Raw genomic sequence first — 19,978 nt, 5'->3', positions numbered from 1 at the left:
TTATAATAATAATCATATAATATAATTTCACTGGTTGAAAAGCCCTGTTCTAATCCAACCCCCTGCTCAGGCAGGAAACCCTATGCCAGTAGTGGTGAACCTATGGCACAAGTGCCAGAGGCAGCACTCAGAGCCCTCTCTGTGGGCACGTGCACCGTTGCCCCAGTCCTAGGCCTTCAGCTGGGTTTTATAAAACCTTTTCGCTTTAGGCCTCCGCCGCCGTGTGCAAAAAAAAAAAAAAAGGTTTAATCAGTCAATTTCAACTTCTCGTGGGAAAAAAAAAAGATCTTGCAAAGTTGGAATTGATTAATTGAACTTTTTAATCCCACCCAGTCTGCTGTTACTACCGCAGCCACGCCCACCCAATGGGCCATGCCTAGCCAATGGGCCACACCCACCCGGCACTCGACGATGTATAAGTGGGTTTTGAGTTGCAGTTTGGGCACTCAGTCTCTAAAAGGTCGTCATCACTGCCCTATACCATAGTGGTCTTCAAACTTGGCAACTTTTAAGACTTATGGATTTCAACTCCCAGAATTATCTGGGAGTTGAAGTCCATAAGTCTTAAAGTTGCCAAGTTTGGAGACCCCTGCCCTATACCATTTCAGACAAATGATTGTCCCAATCTCTTCTTGAAAACTTCCAGTGTTGGAGCTTTCACCGCTTCTGGAGGCAGGTTGTTCCACTGATTAATTGTTCTAACTGTCAGGAAGTTTCTCCTTAGTTCTAGGTTGCTTCTCTCCTTGCGTTGGTTTTTTTGGCAGCTGCAGCACACGGCTGGCTTGCATTTAAGTGATTGTCCACTAGGACTCCAAGATCCATCTCACAGTTGCTACTACTGAACCGGGTACCACCCATACTGTACCTGTGCATTTGGTTTTTCTTGCCTAAATGTAGGGCCTTACTTTCTAGTTAAAATTTCTATTTTATTTAAATGTATTTACTTAAAACATTTACACAGCCGTCTAGGAGGCCCAGATATTACAAATACAGGTAGTCCTTGACTTACAACCAAAATTGAGCCCAACATTTCTGTCGCTAAGTGAGACATTTGTTAAGGGAGTTTTGCCCCATGTTACGAGCTTTCTTGCTACAGGATATTAAGTGAATCGCTGCTGTTGTTAAGTTAATCACTTGGTTGCAAAGTGAATCTGACTTCCCCCATTGACTTTGCTTGTCAGAAGGTCGCAAAAGAGGATCACGTGATTTCCCCCCCCCCAGTATCATTATGATATGATACTGCATGTCATAAACGTCATAAATATGAGTCAGGGGCCAGTATCTGAATTTTTGATCACATGGTCACGGGGACGCTACAATGGTTGTAAGCGTGAAAAACAGTCATTATTTTTTTCAGGGATGTTGTCATTTTCAATGGTCGCTAAATGAACTGTTGTAAGTCAAGGACCACCTCTATTTGTAAAAAAATAACAAAAGTGGGAAAGAAACAAGTAAATAAATAAACCTCTCAGAATAAATAATAAACAAGCAAATAAATAAAAATCAAACATTTTTCAAAGCACCGGAAGGCAGGATAAGAAGCAACGGATAGAAAGTAATCAAGGAGAGAAGCAACCTAGAACTAAGGAGAAACTTCCTGACAGTTAGAACAATCAGCCAGTGGAACAACCTGCCTCCAGAAGTGGTGAATGCTCCAAGACTGGAAGTTTTTAAGAAGAGACTGGACAGCCATTTGTCTGAAATGGTATAGGGTTTCCTGCCTGAGCAGGGGGTTGGACTAGATGACCTCCAGGGTCCCTTCCAACATTATCATTATTATTATTATTAACCTTCTGAGAAGCAAAGTCAGTGGGGAAGCCGGATTCCAGAAGCTGTGAATGCTCCAACACTGGAAGTTTTTAAGAAGAGACTGGACATCCATTTGTCCAAAGTGGTATAGAGTTTCCTGCCTGAGCAGGGGGTTGGACTAGATGACCTCCAAGGTACCTTCCAACTTTACTATTATTATTATTATTATTATTATTATTATTATTATTATTATTATTATTATTATTATTATTAAAATAAACCTGTCAAATAGCCCATCGCTTATTGCAAGCCCACTCTTAACAATTCTAACAACAACAACAACTTACCAGAAGCAGACCTCGTAGGTGACATCATGTTTTGACTCTTCGGTGCTTTTGGTCTCCCTCTTTCGGCGCTGCCGGGCGTCAAATAATTCAATCCGTGACAATGGCTGGTTAGCGGGTTGTGATGTGGGCAGAAGATCATCTTCATCTTCATAATAGTAATCATCCACTTCAGCTGTGGTAAGAAAACAGAGGCAAATGTTAACAAGGCTTTTACACCGAGCACAGACCATTGGCATCGGGAAGTATGGAACATATTGGCTTTCGCAGGGGCACACCAAATATAAAGAACAGCTGCAGGAACTGGATCCGTCTAGTTTAATGAAGAGAAGGACGAGGGGGGGGGGAACATGATAGCAGTGTTCCGATATCTAAAGGGCTGCCATAGAAAAGAGGGGGTCAACCTATTTTCCAAAGCCCCTGAAGGCAGGACAAGAAGCAGTGGATGGAAACTAATCAGGGAGAGAAGCAACCTAGAACTAAGGAGAAACTTCCTGACAGTTAGAACAATTAATTATTAGAACAGCTTGCCTTCAGAAGTTGTGGTTGCTCCATCCCTGGAGGTTTAAGGGACTTTGTAGGTTCTCTCCTCCAACCCCCAGCACAAGCAGGAGACCCTATACCAGTGGTTCTCAACCTTTTTAATGCCGCGACCCCCAACCAGTCATAAGTCGAGGACTACTCAACCGGTCGTAAGTCGAGGACTACTCAACTGGTGCAGCACGGTTTGCAGAATGGGACTTTTGGCGGGCTCAGCAGGGCAGAGACAGCCTGGACAATTCCTATTGGCTTTTGAAAGCCAATAGAATTAGACTCTATTCAAGAAAGTCTATTCCACAGGTCGGCAACCTGCGGCTCCGGAGCCGCATGCGGCTCTTTGAGCCTTTCCCTGTGGCTCCCAGCCTCCTCTGCCTTTGCAGAGAGAGGCAATTGCACTTCCCTGCTTCTCTCTCTTTCTCTCTCTCTCTGTGTGTTTGTGTGTGTGTGTGTGTGTGTGTGTGTGTAAAAGAGAGTGCACTCACAGTGTTCTCTGAGCAGCTGAAAAGCTTACTGGGCGGAGCTCCTCCCTTTGCTGCGTCTCTGAAGGAAGCAGGAAGCAGGAAGGGCAGGAGAGAGCTAGCTAGCCCAGCTAGGCTGACTCAGGAATTCTGGGAGTTGAAGTCCATGAGTCATAAAAGAGACAGGTTGCCTACCCTGGAGGTTGTTGGACAACAGCTTGAAGCTTGCCAGGTGAGCAGCAGATAGGAGGGGGGGGAGAAAGAGAGAGAGAGGGAGAGAGAAAGAGTGGGGGAAGAGGAGTGGCAGATCAAGGGCAGATAGAGAGGGAGGGAGAGAGAGAGACCCTTTTGACATCTAAAATGAAGATAACACTGCATATATCCTTTTTTTTACCTTTGTGTGTATGTAATTTTATTCTCTTAAAGCATTCTCTTGGTGATTATTGTTTTAATAGTATGGATATTCCCAAGAGTCATATTTTTACTTTTATTTTTAATGTGTATATGTGTGTGTGTGTGTGTGTGTGTGTGTGTGTGTGTGTATATATACACACACATACACATACACACACACACATACACACACCTATAATAAAGATAAAAAAGGATATATGCAGTGTTATCTTCATTTTAGATATCAAAAGGGTTTTGCGGCTCCCAGTGTTTTGTTTTTGGTGGGAAACGGGTCCAAGTGGCTCTTTGAGTGTTTTGGGTTGCCTACCCCTGGTCTATTCTATATTGGCTTTCAAAAGTCAATAGAATAAAAGGGAGTAGCACAGTTAAGGAAAAGGGAAAAAAAAATGGCAGACTGCGTTGTTTGGAGACCCCCAAATGGGGTCCCGACCCACAGGTTGAGAACCACTGCCCTATACCATTCCAGACAAATGGCTGTCCAATCTCTTCTTAAAAACCCCCACCAATCAATTATCAAAAAAGCCCACAGTCCCCAATCCCTGACGTACAATTTCGGCGAACAGAGCCGCTCACGGTCACTTCTAGCCCAAGAGTTTGACAGGTGGTGTTCTGGACAGCCAAAACATGAAACTGCTTGAGAACCTACAGAGGATAAAGAAGAGAAGATAAGCTTTCCCTCTCCTGAGTGATGCTGTTAAGTAGTGCCAGAACAATGTTTTTTTCAACCTGGGCAACTTTAAGATGGGTGGATTTCAACTCCCAGAATTCCCCAGCCGAGTTGAGAAGAACTGTGCTAGAACAGGGGTGTCAAACTCATTTTTATTGAGGGCCGCATCAGCATTGCGGTTGCCCTCAGGGGGGCTGGGGGGCTGTGGCCAGGGTGGGTGCGGCCTACTGGGTGGGGCATGGATGGAGTGGGTGTGGCCTACTGGGTGGGCATGGCCAGCTCTACATCGTTCGCATCAAGGGTGCCCGGGGAGGGCCTGGGCAGGAGTGGGACAGATCTGAGGGTCTCTGGCAGAAGGGGGTGAGACCGGGGCAAGCGCCAAGGCATGGTCCATTTCTTCATTCCTCACGAAGGGTGACACCTCCCCAGCATGCACCCAGGGGGCGGGGCCGACACGGCAGGGGCTGGTTCCTCGCTGTTTCTAGATGGCCTTGTGGAGCTAAGACTGAATGCGTTTCAGCATAGATGGCCACCACAAAATTGTACATTGGCTCCCGGCTGGCCTGGGCCAGGGCTAAGGCAGTGGGGGCCGTTCCCTCACTGTTTCCAGAATGGCTTCATGGACCACATGAAACCACTTCACAGGCCGCATCCGGCCCCTGGGCCTTGTGTTTGACATATCTGTGCTAGAAGGACGGAGAAACTACCTATGGTTTTAGTTATTTCAAAAGAGGCCCACATATACTGTACTGATCCCACTGCCTCCTTAGCTGGTCATGCATCGATGTTTCCAGCTGTGGCCCACCAGCTTCCTGATGTTTAAGATCCTTGCTGAGCAGAAGCTGTGGACATCTCCTTCAAAGCCTAGCCCTGGTGGCACCATTTGTAACTTTGACTGGTGTAAGACTGGAGAGGCATCCAAAATGCAGGGGAACAAAACATCAATCCCATCAAGCGATGGAAACATCCCTTTTGCTCTTGCCCCAACTACTGATTCCCGCCTATTTTTTTTTTAATTTTTAAATTTTTATTAAGTTCAAAGAAAAAAAGGATTAAAAACATTGAACATGGTAAATCATCTTTGACTTCCATCTCAGTGCATATTGTACATTAATTACATATAATATACCTATATACAACTATACATTTCTAATCTCTAATTTCCGCCTATTAAGAGCCTGTCCGTCCTCATAAGATGCACATCCAGCAGAAATGCCACAGGCACAGACTTTCACATTACTCTGAGGAAAAAATTATTTGGTAGAATCTAAGTTAAAGGAGACTTAGAAGCTGAAGTATCATTCGTAGCAGTTGGAGTCTTACTCCTTAACTATCTCTCTTTCTGCCTTGCCCTGGACTCAGTTTCGGCCAATCAAAAAGAGCCAGCCGTAATTGTAAACCATTTAATTGTGTGTGGAGATTCTCAGTCATCCAGGTCATGGCTGTCCCAAAGGTGCTCTTTCAAAAGGCAACTAGACTTTGTTTCCTCTTGAAGACGGATTCTCTTCTCAACCAAAGAAGCTTCTTCAGTTCTGACTGAACGGTGGAGGATAGAAGGATTTATGTCCCTCATGGGGGCAGAGATGAACCTTCAAGTGGCCTCAGCAACTCTCAGAAAGAGCGCTAACGACCAGACGATTGCAAGGAATATAAATCCTTCCATCCTCCACTGTTCAGTTAGACTTGAAGAAGCTTCTTTGGTTGAGAAGCAAAATGTCTTCAAGGAAAAACAAAGTCCAGTTGTCTTTTGAAAAAGTACCTTTGGGAAGACCATTTAATTTTTCTACAGTTAGAACAATTAACCAGTGGAACAACCTGCCACCAGAAGCTGTGAATGCTCCAACGCTGGAAGTTTTTAAGAAGAGACTTGACAGCGATTTGTCTGTAATGGTATAGGGTTTCCTGCCTGAGCAGGGGGTTGGACTAGATGACCTCCAAGGTCCCTTCCAACATCCTCATATTATTATTATTATTATTATTATTATTATTATTATTATTATTATTACTACTATTATCATTATCATTATTATTATTATTAATTTATTCAAATCCCCAACTGTCTGAGCCTCTTGTTTTGAACACAGACTTTCTATTTCCACTGTGGGAAGAAAGTATCTTCCCAGTAAAGGGAATTTGACTGAGGATTCAGCTAAGCCAGGTGTGTTAGCTCAAAACAAACCATGTTGCATGCCATTCATTGACTCACATCCTCTTTATTAAGTACAAGCTATAAACAACTCATTTCTAAAACAGAAACTTTCTTTGCCCTGAACTATCTTGGGACTAAGGTTTAGCAAATGGACGATGGTTACACACAGAATGCTTCTTCCCATTTTTTTAAAAGGGACAGAAGGCTGGTGGATTTCAGAAAAAAAACTAAATCACCTGTGACTCCACAAGTAATTGTTAGCATCACCAAGCTCCCCTGTTGTGCTTTGACCAAACACAGTGCCTGTCTCATCGCTACAGATGGTCCTCGACTTACAAAAGCAATTGGGACCAAAATTTCCATTGCTAAGCGAGGCGGTTACTGAGTGGGTCATTTACGACCTTTCTTGTTAAGGAAATCCCTGCAATTCGTCAGTGAATTACACAGCTGATAACAAATCCGGATTCCCACATTCTCTCCTTGTTGGACGCTAGCCGGGAAATTCGCAAATGTCAATCACATGACTCTGGGACATTGCAACCGTCATAAATACATGTGGTAGCATTTGCTGTGCTGGAATTTTGATCGTGTGACCAGTCGTAAGTGTGAGGACCGATCATAAGTCACTTTTTTTCAGTGCCACTGTAACTTCAAATGGTCATTAAATGAATGAACTACCTATTTTTCAGCCCCGCTATGAGGCTAAGAGAAAAAAGCCATTATGTCACTCTGTAATCATGGTAAAAACCGTAGTAGTCATCATTCAACCCATCATTCAGTATATAATAGTAGTATGAAATTACTTACCGTCAGAGTTCCTTTCCCTTTTCCTTTCACTTTCACGTCAATGTCTTTTCCCAAAGAAAACTGAAGGGGAAAAAACACCTCAGAATTACGTTGCAAAATAACAACAAAAATAGCGTTGTCATTAAAAAATGAGTAGCCTAACTCTTCGACAAAAGTCATATGTTGTACGTATAAATCTCCTTGCAAGCACATAAATACAAAAGACAGTTTGAAACCTAATGGCAAAACATGTCCCCCCTTTTCTTACACACACACAAAAATTGCAACATCAGCCATTTTGAGTGCTGGTATCAGTATTATTTAAATCGGGGTTTGTCAAAGTTGACTGGATGGGTTTATACCAGTGGTTCTCAACCTGTGGGTCGGGACCCCATTTGGGGTCGAACGACCATTTCAAGGGGGTCGCCAAACAAGGCTGTCCGCCATTTTTTCCCCCTTTTCTTTGGCCACGCCCCTGGCACCGGTGATGTATAAGTGGTTGGGGTCACCACAACATGGGGAACTGTATTATGGGGTCGCGGCATTAGAAAGGTTGAGAACCACTGGTTTATACCCATCTGCACGTTTCACTCCCCATCACGTAAACAGCCATCTCAACATGAATACCTGAAGCTCTTCCTGGATCGGATCATTGGATCTTCCGAAGGAAATCTGAATAGGCAAGTGTTTCCCAGGGACAGAAAGAGATACTGTTAGTTCATTCCCTTCTTCCGTGAAGGTGCTGATCCAGTAGATGGAAAGGGCTTCCAAAGCCACCACTGTGTCCTGGGAAGAGAAGCCACCACAAAAATCAGTACTCTGGCACCTTTTAGGAGAACCCACATAGAAAATAGACAATTGCCTATCGTTCACTTTCTAGGTCAGGGGTCCTCCCTCAACCATGGCAACTTTAAGACTTGTGGATTTCAACTCCCAGAATTCCTCAGCCAGCTTTGCTGGCTGAGGGATTCTGGGAGTTGAAGTCCACAAGTCTTAAGGTTGCCAAGGTTGGGGACCCCTGCTCTAGGTCACCATATTTTGTGAGGCCTGTGTTCACTGTATCTCCCTTTTTGTATTTGTTCTACAAATTCCTGAAGATTTGTATGTATTCCCTGACCCACCAAAATCCACCGCTCTTTTAAATCATCCCTGTCTCTTTTGTGCGCTATTTTCTCTGTATAGGTAGTCCTCGAGTTAACAACAATTCATTTAGGGACAGTTTGAAATTACCAGGGCCCTGAAAAAAAGCGACTTTTCCCTCACAATTATGACTGTTTGCGGCATCCGCATGGGTCACGTGATCAAAATTCGGACGCTTGGCAACCGACTCATATTTACGACGGCTGCAGTGTCGTTGGAGTCACGTGATCCCCTTTTATGACTTCCTGAAGAGCAAAATCAGTGGGGAAGCCAGATTCACTTAACAACCGTGTTGCTAAACTTAATAACGGCAATGATTCACTTAACAACGGTGACCAGAAAGGTCGTAAAAGGGGGGAAGAGCTCGCTTCACAAATGTTTCATTTAGCAACATAAATTTGGGGCTCAATTGTGGTCGTAAGCCGATCACGACCCGTAATTTGAGCCTGGTTACAGCCACAAAGAAGAGGGAGTCAAGCTATTCTCTTTATTATTATTAAATACTGTATCATCATGATCATGATCATGATCATCATGATTATTATTATATTGTAATGACCAGAACTGGATACACTATTCCATGTGTGGTCTTACTTAAACTTTATGGAGTGGTACTAGAACTTTGTGTGATTTTATTTCTATCTTTCTATTAATGCAGCCTAAGATTACATTGGCTTTTTTGGCTGTTGCTGCATTTTCACTGCTCCTTTTCTGATGAGCAAGGGTTGGGTCACACCAGCCAGTACCTGTGTTGATCTGAATCCTCCTCCGTAGTTCCTCTGCTCAGTCAGCCAGTGAGCTATCTTGCTAGCTCTTGCAGAATCATTTTGCTTCAAGAAGTAGAGAAGGGCATAGCTTGTGGCCTCCACTGAGATAGCTGAAGGCACCCTTGTCTGATGGTCCGCTAACCAATATATCATGGTGCTGTCTGGAAAGCCAAGAACGAGAGAAAAGAATTTAAGGCCAAAGCAGAAGAGATGCTTATAGGTATTTTTGATTGATTGATTGATTGATTGAGTGACTGAGTGATTGATTGATTGATTGATTCATTCATTCATTTCTTACAGGTATTAAACAATCCAGTGGTTCACAGAACAAATCCATCCAGAGGTTCTCACTTGAAACACAAATACTGTAACCAGGCTCAAATTACAGGTAGTCCTCGACCTACGACCACAATGGAGCCCAAAATTTCTGTTACCTAAATGAGACATTTGTTAAGTGAGTTTTGCCCCACTTTATGACCTTTCTTGCCACAGTTGTTAAGTGAATTGTTGCAGCTGTTAAGTCAGTATCGCAACTGTTCAGTGAATCTGGCTTCCTCGTTGACTGTCCTTGTTAGAAGGTCGCAAAAGGAGATCACATGACACCCCCCCCCGGAACATTGCAACTGTCATAAATGGGAACCAGTTGCCAAGTGTCCAAATTCTGATTGCATGACCAAAGGGATGCTGCAACGGGGTCATGTGAAAAACGGTCGTAAGTTACTTTTTTCAGTGCTGTTGTAACTTTGAAGGATCACTAAATGAACTGTTGTAAGTCGAGGACTACTACCTGCAACCTATTTTGGACATGTCACGCAAAGACTTAACTCCCTTGAGAAGTCCCTGTTGCTGGGAAAAGTGGAAAGAAAGAGAAGACGGGGTGAACGCAGCAAGAGGCATTAACTCAGTTAAAACAGTGGATGAAGGCATGATCAAGAGACCCAGAAGGCCATGTTGAGGTTAGATTGTCCAGGTAAAAATATGTAGGTGTGATTGTCAATGGTCAGCAGGGGACTGAGGGCAGAAAATCAGTCATAGTGGGGCATCTCATTTGCCTCAGAGTTTCTGCAGGAATTGAGGGAGGTTAGATCTGTGTATAGGTATAGGTACATGCATGTGTATAGAATAGAACAGAACAGAACAGAATAGAATAGAATAGAATTAGGTCTGGAGGCTAAAATATATAAGAACGGTTGCTGGAATTGGGTATGTCTAGTTTAACAAAGAGAAGGACTAGGGGTGACATGATAGCAGTGTTCCAATATTTCAGGGGCTGCCACAAAGAGGGAGTCAAGCTATTTTCCAAGGTGCCTGAAGGCAGGACAAGATGCAATGGATGGAAATTAATCAAGGAGAGAAGCAACCTAGAACTAAGGAGAAACTTCTGACAGTTAGAACAATTAACCAGTGGAACAACCTGCCTCCAGAAGGTATGGGTGCTCCAACACTGGAAGTTTTTAAGAAGAGACTGGACAGCCATTTGTTTGAAATGGTATAAGGTTTCCTGCCTGAGCAGGGGGTTGGACTAAATGACTCCAAGGTCCCTTCCAACTTTATTATTATTATTACTATTATTATTATAGAATAGAATAGAATAGAATAGAATAGAATAGAATAGAATAGAATAGAATAGAATAGAATTGTTGTCCATGGGGTCCATGGACAACATGTTGTCCATGTTGTCCATGGGGTCGCGATGGGTCGGACACAACTTCGCAATTAACAACAACAACCACAACAGAATAGAATAGAATAGAATAGAATAGAATAGAATAGAATAGAATAGAATAACAGAGTTGGAAGGGATCTTGGAGGTCTTCTAGTCCAACCTTCTGCTCAGGCAGGAAACCTATACCATTTCAGGCAAACAGCTATCTCTTCTTAAAAACTTCCAGTGTTGGAGCATTCACAACTGTCCACTGGTTGATTGTTCTAACGCTCAGGAAGTTTCTCCTTAGTTCCAGGTTGCTTCTCTCTTTGGTCAGTTTCCATCCGTTGCTTCTTGTCCTGCCTTTAGGTGCTTTGGAGAACAGCTTGACTCCCTCTTCTTTGTGGCAGCCCCTGAGATACTGGAACACTGCTATCATGTCCCCCCTCGTCCTTCTCTTCATTAAACTAGACATAACCAGTTTCAGCAACTGTTCTTTGTATGTTTTAGCTTCCAGTCCCCTAATGTGTATGAGTATGTGTATGTGTACAGTATGTGTATATGTATTATACACATTATTATTTTTACAAATACTGTAGTTCAAGGTGGTGAACGTATCTAATACAGATAATCTTTGATTTGACCACAAGTGAGCCCAAATTTTCCATTGCTAAATGAGACATTTGTTAAGTGAATTTTGCCCCATTTTACACCCTTTCTTGCCACAGTTGTTAAATTAATCACTGCAGCTGTTCAGCTAGTAACAAAATCCTTCCATTCCCCACCATCCAGTCAGAGTTGAAGAAGCTTCTTGGGTGAGAAGTGAAACATCTTCAAAGAAACGCAAGAAAGTCCAGTTGCCTCGTGGGAAAAAAAGCACCTTGACCTGGATGACTAAGAATCTCCACAGACATTTAACTCTATTTGTGTTTGCAGACCTTATCCTTTGATATGTGGATTAGGTCTGGTAACTGATTGAGGGTTTGAGGAAGTAAAAGTTTTTTCTTTCCGTTTGCTATTTTTACTTGATTGAATTAATTTCAGCTTGACTGTCAATTATCTAGTGGAGACGCTGATTCTCAGAACATTATGGATTCTGTTAATGTTTTAAGGGAAGATGGAAAGAGTGTAGAGAATAAAATGTATTTTGATATAGAACTTCCCACAATGCACGCGCGCGCGCGCGCGCGCGCGCACACACACACACACACACACACACACACACAATCCCAGATATTTCAGAAGGAAGAGTGACAATACTTTTATCTTCTGAGGAAAGCTCCAGTAGGCGGCTCTCAGCCAGTGCAATGGCGGATTTGTCCTTCGAAGAGAGAGCGAGGGCGTAGCTGCTGATGGCCACAGGGTACGGCCCCTGAGACTGATCACCCAGGGATCTGGCAAGATACTCCGTTGCAAGTGCCAAGCTATTTTTCTGGAAGAGAAGAAAATTACATTGGAGCTGGTTACGGACCTCCAACTCATGTCTTGTGGCCTTTGGGTTATCCCAGGTTTATTATTACACATTACAGATAGTCCTCGTCTTACAACGATTTGTTTCGTGACCGTTGAAAGTTACAATAGCACTGATTTATGACCATTTTACACACTACAACCATTGCAGCATCCCCATGGTCACGTGATCAACGTTCAGATGCTTGGCAACTGGTTCATAGTTACAACTGTGGCGAGAAAGGTCGTAAAATGGGACAAAGGTCAATTAACAAACGTCTCGCTTAACAAGGTAAATGTTGGGCTCAATTGTGGCCATAAGTCCAGGACTACCTGTACAGTATTTCTTGTTGTTGATCTGTGGAGCAGTTTTTCTGAACCTCAGCAACTTTAAGATGTGTGGACCTCAGCTCCCAGAGTTCCCCAGGCAGCATGGACTTGATGATGAATCCAGAATGCTCACTGAGGAATTCTGGGAGTTGAAGTCCACACATCTTAATATTGCTGAGGTTCCGAAACACTGCTGTAGAGAAAGAGAATTCCTCCACAGAAATGGGAAAAATAGAGTGTGGGGGCAGTGGAGCACTTGTGAAAGGGAACTGACACAATTCGCTAACACAGATTGTGTTATGGCAGTGCTGGAAATGTTAAGCCAGGGCATGCTAGTGTTCATTGTTCTTTGGCAAAAAAAAAAAAAAATTTCTCACCAGAAAAAGATTGATGCATTGTATTTGGAGAAATGGTGTACATCTCTGGGGTGAAGCATATTTGGAAATTTATGGTTTAAACCAGGGGTCTCTAAACTTTGCAATTGTTACGGCTTGTGGACTTCAACTCCCAGAATTTCCTAGCCAGCCATGCTGAATTCCAGTTGAATTCTGGGAGTCGAACTCCACAAATGTTACAGTTGCCAAGTTTGGCAAGCCCTGGTTTAAACAAAAGAAGCGAGCATTTTCTCATTGTACCAAAAAAAAAAAAAAGCATTATAAGGGAAATGGATACGTTAAAAAAGTTCAGTGTGCATATCATGGAATGTTACACAAATAAGCTTAGCAAACGTGCAAAAAAATGTGGGCTTTCTAGCAGGCTGGTTAAAAAAAAATCCATTACCATTCAAAAAAATTAATAAAAGGGAGCAATATTTGTAATGGGTAACACGGGGCAGGTTTCTTCAGGGGTAGGCAACTTGGCTCTTTTATGACTCGTGGACTTCAACTCCCAGAATTCCTGAGCCAGCATGACTCAGCTTGGAAACTTTCCCTTTCCCCTCAGCATTGCTGGCTCAGGAATTCTGGGAGTTGAAGTCCACGAGTCATAAAAGAGCCAAGGTTGCCTACCCCTGTTCTAGTGTGCATATAAAAAGACTGGAGTTCCCCCATCAAAGAGAACATATCTGAGAAATGAGCTTTACTTGAGAATGGAGTCTCCAATGCCAATTTTTCTATATAGGAGAGAGATCAGCAAAAAATATTTTATTTAATAAGATTTAAACCAGGGATGTCCAAGAGTTAATCATTTTACTGTACCAAGTTCTCCTGCATAAAGTACGTACAAGTAGTCCTCAACTTACAACAGTTCATTTAGTGACCGTTCAAAGTTAGAACGGCACTGAAAAAAGTGACTTATGACTGTTTTTCACACTTAACCCCACGGTCAAGGAAGGTCATAAAATAAGGCAAAATTCACTTAAGAAATGGCTCGATTAGCAACAGAAAATTTGGGCTCCGTTGTGGTCGAGGACTACCTGTAATTCTACTGACGCTTTAGCAGCGCATGCAAACTGCCTGCTGGCTGGAACACTCATGAGGACTGGTAACTTTATTTCCTTTTTTTTTTAAAGGGGAAAGTAGAGATGTCCTGGATGCCACGCCCTATATAGCAATGTTTTCACATGGGAAAGCACAGTGGGGGCCTCATACCAATCGGCTCAGCTGTTCCTGTTTCTGCCTTTCTGCCTCTTCATCCGCTTCTTTGGCTTTATATATAGGCAAAGCTTGCTTCAGCGAGAGGGTGACAAAGGCTGTCAATGCGACTCCCTCACGGAGGCCACCCATACCGCCCTAGAGAGAAGGGGGGGGGGAGAAAATGTGCTGAATTTTGAGGCACAAGAGTCTCTTTTGTATGTGTGCAAAAAGAAATTGAGAAATGAGCTAAACCAGGGGCCGAAGACCTCACCTGCATTTCTCGGTGATAGACAGGGTGGGAATCTCTGAAAGAACCATCACTCTGTTGCTGTTCCAGAATCCACTGCACCGATCCCCGGATCCCGGCACTATCCACCTCCTGGTAGATCCGAGTCAGGGACAAAACCTTCACCACAAAAGCTGTAAGCCTGAAGCAAAAGTGAAAAGCGTAAACTCTCGTGGCTCCTGGAAGTGTGGATGGGGACGCGAGCAGGCAACCCATTTTAAAAGGGAGGCTGGTGTGATGGGAGCAGGAGAAACAGGGCCTCTTTGTATAACTATTTTCGGTAACAAGGAGTGCCTTTGATTACTGATCCCTTGAAGTAACAAGCAAGAACATGAAATTCTGAGAAGACTCATCTCAGACGGGCTAAAGAGAAGAACAACTAGAAGATAGAACTTTAATATCTCGTAAACTCATTATAATGTACAAACTACACCTCCTAAATATTCAGTTGGTCATTAACGAGTTAATGCTAAGATTATTAGGGGATGATATGAACTGATATGATATATCAGTGATGGTGAACCTTTTATAGACTGAGTGCCCAAACTGCAACCCAAAACCCACTTATACATCGTCAGGTGCCGGGTGGGTGTGGCCAATTGGGTGGGTGTGGCCCGTTGGATGGGCATGGCTGCAGTGGTAACGACAGACTGGGTGGGACTAAAAAGTTCAATCAATCAATTCCAACTTTGCAAGATCTTTTTTTCCCCACGAGAAGTTGAAATTGACTGATTGATTGAACCTTTTTTTTTTTTTTTTGTACACGGCGGCAGAGGCCTAAAGCAAAAAGGTTTTATAAAACCCAGCTGAAGGCCTAGGACTGGGGCGATGGTGTGCGTGCCCACAGAGAGGGCTCTGAGTGCCGCCTCTGGCACCCATGCCATAGGTTCGCCACCACTGATATATGATATCAGATGATGATATGAAGAAGGCAGGACAAGAAGCAGTGGATGGAAACTAGTCAAGGAGAGAAGCAACCTGGAATTAAGGAGAAACTTCCTAACAGTGGAACAATTTGCCTCCAGAAGTTGTGGGTGCTTCATCACTGGAAGTTTTTAAGAAAAGACTGACAGTCACTTGTCTGAGATGGACTAGGACAGGGGTGTCAAACTCCGCAACATCACGTGACGTGTCGTGACGTATCGTAACTTTTTTGCCATTGCCGGCAATGGGGTGGGCGCGGTTTTGCTATGATGTATCCAACTCACGGGCCAGCAGTTTGACACTCCTGGTCTAGGGTATCCTGCTTGAGCAGGGGGTTGGACTAGAAGACCTCCAAGGTCCCTTTCAGCTCTATTCTGATTGTTACTCACTGGAGAAAACAATTACTGTGTGTTTGGAAGGGTTTGGTAAAAGGAAACCAGGCTGCCAAAGAATATGGTGACCGGACACCATCAAAGTCGCCAAGAGTCAGACACGGCTGAATGGATAACTTCATCATCATGAACCGTTATATGGTACATGTATAATTAGTGGGCATGCTCTCTAGATGCTTGATGACTCAAACGATGCTGGCCAGTTGAAGAACTCATTCCAAACCCAGTATGTTTGATCTGTATATAAGGTGATTTCTCTCCTTTCTGAGGGTCTTCTCACTTTGAACCTGTGGGAGTCTTTACTTATACATAAATAAAAATATATTAATTCTACCTATCCACCTCAGATCCTATTTGGCAAAAGGCATACTGGGTTAAGAACCTTGCCATGTTTTACGGCTAACAGATGGACACCCCATCATGCAGCAACTGGGTTTTGAATGTGAGCCTGGCCACCATATTGTAATGGTCCATGGGAATGATCTTGGGAGACAGGATGGAGAGCTACAAACCGGACAACTGATGCGTAAAAAAAAAAAAAATTTCATTCTAGGATCCTCCTATCTCACCCTGAAAGATATCTCAGCCTAGGACCCTTCCTAGTGGTTAAGATGCTGGGCTAAGAATTGGCAGGCTCGCGTTCGAAGCCCGGTTGCCGCATGATGGGGTGAGCTCCTGTCACTCACTCCAGCTCTTGTCAATCCTGCAATTTGAAAGTGTGCGACCATGAGCAGATGGGTACCACTTCAGTGGGCAACTTAACAGGAACATGAAAGGAGCCCCCTATCAAGGTAATTACGATTTAGTCACTGACCGGCAGAAGTGATATATAGAGAATGAGTCAGCAGAGTATTTGGGGGTAGTATCCCTTTAAGAGACTGTGCCTGAGGAGAATGGCAGTTGGAACCTGCTTGCTCACATCAACTGTTTGAATATAACTGACTCTCTTGTATTCTGTATGCTCCCTGAATATTGTTGTTTCATACTGTATTTTAAACCACAGTTCTTTTAACAACCACTGTCAGATGTTTATGTTCCTGTGTTATCACAAGAAGAAAATAAGAAAAAGGCTGCGATAATTTATATTTTTAAACAATACCCCCAACTGGCACACACAGAGAGACACACACAGACACACACGGGCAACAGTGATGTCACCAGTTAATCCTCTCAACTTGGAAGCACTTCAGTGTTCTGGACACGAATGTAGTACCCTCCCTAGTTTTCTAGAGACTAAAAGACAAAGAGGCTATTAAGAATTGGTAGCTTTTGCATGGTACCTAGCACTAGGTGCTGTGAAAATTGGCCACCACTGGCGTACCTCTGCTGTCATTAAGGAGCTCTTAGCAGCTTGACAGAGATTTAGGTGTCATTTTGTTGGTAGGTACGTTTTTGATGTTATGCTTTTAAATCTCTTTGCTTGAAATAATAGTAAAGCTTACAATCCCTTTATTTATGAGCTGTTGTGGCGCAGTGGTTCGAATGCAGTACTGCAGGCTAATTTTGCTGCCTGCCGGCTGCCTGCAGTTCAATTCTCAACCGCTCAAGGTTGACTCAGCCTTCCATCCTTCCGAGGTCGGTAAAATGAGGACCCAGATTGTGGGGGGGGCAATATTCTGACTCTGTAAACCGCTTAGAGAGGGCTGTAAAAGCACTGTGAAACGGTATATAAGTCTAAGTGCTATTGCTATTTGCTGGACAGTTCAATGTCTCTGGATCCGAAAGAACCAGTTGCCTGGCACCTGATCACTGCCCCGACCCTTGGCAAAACAGAGCTGTCACTCAGCGGAAGAGGCAGCCATATGACAAGGTGACTTTCTTTTTATTAGAGATCTTCACACTGTCATCTGTCAGAGAGGGGCTAGTGCATTCCACCCTGAGCACAGATAGGATTAGATCTCTATGGTGTCTCCCAACTCTATGATCCCCACTCAAGGTCACTCCTCTCTTCCCTGTGGCTGACACCCAACCTCTTCTGCAGGGCTGGTTCTTACCAGGTGCTGCTGGGGGTGTGGATCCAAGCTCCATAAGATCCATCGTTTTTCCGATAGGTGAGGATTCTAGCATAGCCTGCAGTGCAAACAATGAAAGAGAGACGAACTTAATGGTGCTTTTTGAGAAGGAGAAAGACTGGTTTTCTATCTGCACTCTCGTTCCCTGAGTGGCACATTGAACAGAGAATCGTTGATTGAGGAGAATATCAGCTGGTCATTGCTGATCAGGAATCTCCAAACCTGGCAACTTTAAGATTTGTGGACTTCAGCTCCCAGAATTCCCTAGCCAGCATGGAAATTCTGAAGTCCTGAAGTCTTCAAGTTGCCAAGTTTGGAGACCCTGGTTCCAGAGAAAGCCAGTAGGGTGATGATATAAACCCTACTCAATTAACGGCGGTGTTCCTTTTTGATTTATCAGCTGATATGGCTGATAAAGGGTATCCCCTCCAATGTTCTTATTACTAAAGATCATATAGCCCAGTGGTTCTCAACCTTTTTAATGCCGCGACCCCCAACTGGTCGTAAGTCGAGGACTACTCAACCGGTCGTAAGTTGAGGACTACTCAACTGGTGCAGCACTGTTTGCAGAATGGGACTTTTGGTGGGCTCAGCAGGGCAGAGACAGCCTGGACAATTCCTATTGGCTTTTGAAAGCCAATAGAATTAGACTCTATTCAAGAGAGTCTATTCTATTGGCTTTCAAAAGCCAATAGAATAAAAGGGAGTAGCACAGCTTAGGAAAAGGGGAAAAAAATGGTGGACTGCGTTGTTTGGCGACCCCTGTGAAATGGTCGTTTGACCCCAAATGGGGTCCCGACCCACAGGTTGAGAACCACTGATATAGCCTATTCCCCTTGGGTGTCTTATCTACCTGTGCGGAGATTTGCTAAGGCAACTTCTTTGCTTTCCGGTTTTAGATTGAGCCACTGTTCTGTCTGGTCCAAGTACTGCATGGCATAGACTGCAGGGGCCATCAATATCATGGTCTGTTCCGCACATCCGTTTGGCACCCGCAGCAGGGAGGAGATGCCATCAGGATCCAGAGAACTCTGAAGGGTGTCAGCAGGAACTGATCCTGTGTGAAGATGAACAAATAATTACCTGATTGCAGTTCAAACACTTGGCAACTGACCTGTACTTATGCCAGCTGCACTGACCCTGGGATTGCGTGGTTGCCATTTGCAACCCTCCCAGTTGACTTCTGACAAGTAAAGTCAATGGAGGAATCTGGATTCACTTAACTCGATGTAGCAAAAAATGTCTTCATTGGACATGATTCACTTTATGACCGGGTCACTTAGCAATGGGCTAATTGTGAACAGACAAGAAGTAATGGATGGAAACTGATCAAGGAGAGAAGCAACCTAGAAACTATGGTAAGGAGAAATTTCCTGGTAGAACTCGATCAGTGGAACGACTAGCCTCCAGAAGTTGTGACTGCTCCCACACTGGAGGATTTTAAGAAGAGACTGGACCACCAGATCTCTGGAATGGCATAGGGTTTCCTGCTTGAGCAGGGGTTGGACTAGAAGACCTCCAAAGTCCCTTCCAAGTCTGTTATGCTAGTATTCTGTTAAGAGGGGCTGGTTGGGGAAGCTGATCTGAAATGACTCCACTGTAGCCCTGGTAGTGAATAGAAAGCTAAGCACTCTTGGCATCAAAAACCTCAAATTTTCTCTTCACCTGTCAGACGGACACTCATCTTGAAGTCTCCATCAGGAATGGCGTTGGATGGCAATTCACCTGAAATCTTCGTAGATCTGGTGCGTTCATCTAACCCCAAATGAAAGAAAGGATTAGCTCCATATTGCTCCAGTGTAGCATCTTCTAAAGCAGTGGTTCTCAACCTGTGGGTCGGGACTCCATTTGGGGTCGAACGACCATTTCACGGGGGTCGCAAAACAACGCAGTCTGCTATTTTTCCCCCCTTTTCCTTAGCTGTGCTACTCCCTTTTATTCTATTGGCTTTCAAAAGCCAATAGGAATTGTCCAGGCTGTCTCTGCCCTGCTGAGCCCCCAAAAGTCCCATTCTGCAAATGGTGCTGCACCAGTTGAGTAGCCCTCGACTTACGACCGGTTGAGTAGTCCTCGACTTACGACCGGTTGGGGGGTCGCGGCATTAAAAAGGTTGAGAACCACTGTTCTAAAGCCCTCGCAAATTATTTAGAAGTCTTGCCTCTGATAGCTTCCTTCCCTCCCTCAGAAATGCCATCCTTCATTCAGATGTGCCAGATGTTAGAACAGGTATAGAAGGACCACCCAGAAGAAATTTCCAGTGGCTAAGGGCAGTAGCTGTCTAACTTTTCATTTCTAGTCCATTAGGCCTTCCTTATAGCCAAGTTAAAGAACAGTCAACATGCTCCAGAAAGT

General features: G+C 43.9%; 1 protein-coding gene across 1 annotated transcript in view; it reads right to left on the bottom strand.

The window, feature by feature from the left end:
- The window catches only part of LOC120305160 (complement C4-like), a 92,391-nt gene that overhangs the window by 15,741 nt on the left and 56,672 nt on the right, over nucleotides 1–19,978 (bottom strand). The window contains exons 23-33 of the mRNA XM_039336584.1: nucleotides 19,292–19,381; nucleotides 18,480–18,683; nucleotides 17,609–17,684; nucleotides 14,284–14,440; nucleotides 14,028–14,168; nucleotides 11,920–12,091; nucleotides 8,994–9,175; nucleotides 7,735–7,893; nucleotides 7,129–7,188; nucleotides 4,054–4,147; nucleotides 2,097–2,268 (exon numbers count right to left, since the gene is read on the bottom strand). Of these exons, the coding sequence (XP_039192518.1) occupies nucleotides 2,097–2,268; nucleotides 4,054–4,147; nucleotides 7,129–7,188; nucleotides 7,735–7,893; nucleotides 8,994–9,175; nucleotides 11,920–12,091; nucleotides 14,028–14,168; nucleotides 14,284–14,440; nucleotides 17,609–17,684; nucleotides 18,480–18,683; nucleotides 19,292–19,381 (1,507 nt within the window). The remainder of the gene's footprint in view (nucleotides 1–2,096; nucleotides 2,269–4,053; nucleotides 4,148–7,128; nucleotides 7,189–7,734; nucleotides 7,894–8,993; nucleotides 9,176–11,919; nucleotides 12,092–14,027; nucleotides 14,169–14,283; nucleotides 14,441–17,608; nucleotides 17,685–18,479; nucleotides 18,684–19,291; nucleotides 19,382–19,978) is intronic.

This window comes from Crotalus tigris, unplaced genomic scaffold, assembly GCF_016545835.1.
Source record: "Crotalus tigris isolate CLP2741 ecotype Arizona unplaced genomic scaffold, ASM1654583v1 scf7180000017666.379230911805:20528666, whole genome shotgun sequence".
Taxonomy (NCBI): Eukaryota; Metazoa; Chordata; class Lepidosauria; order Squamata; family Viperidae; genus Crotalus; species Crotalus tigris.
This window is presented reverse-complemented; position numbering and strand designations above follow the sequence as displayed.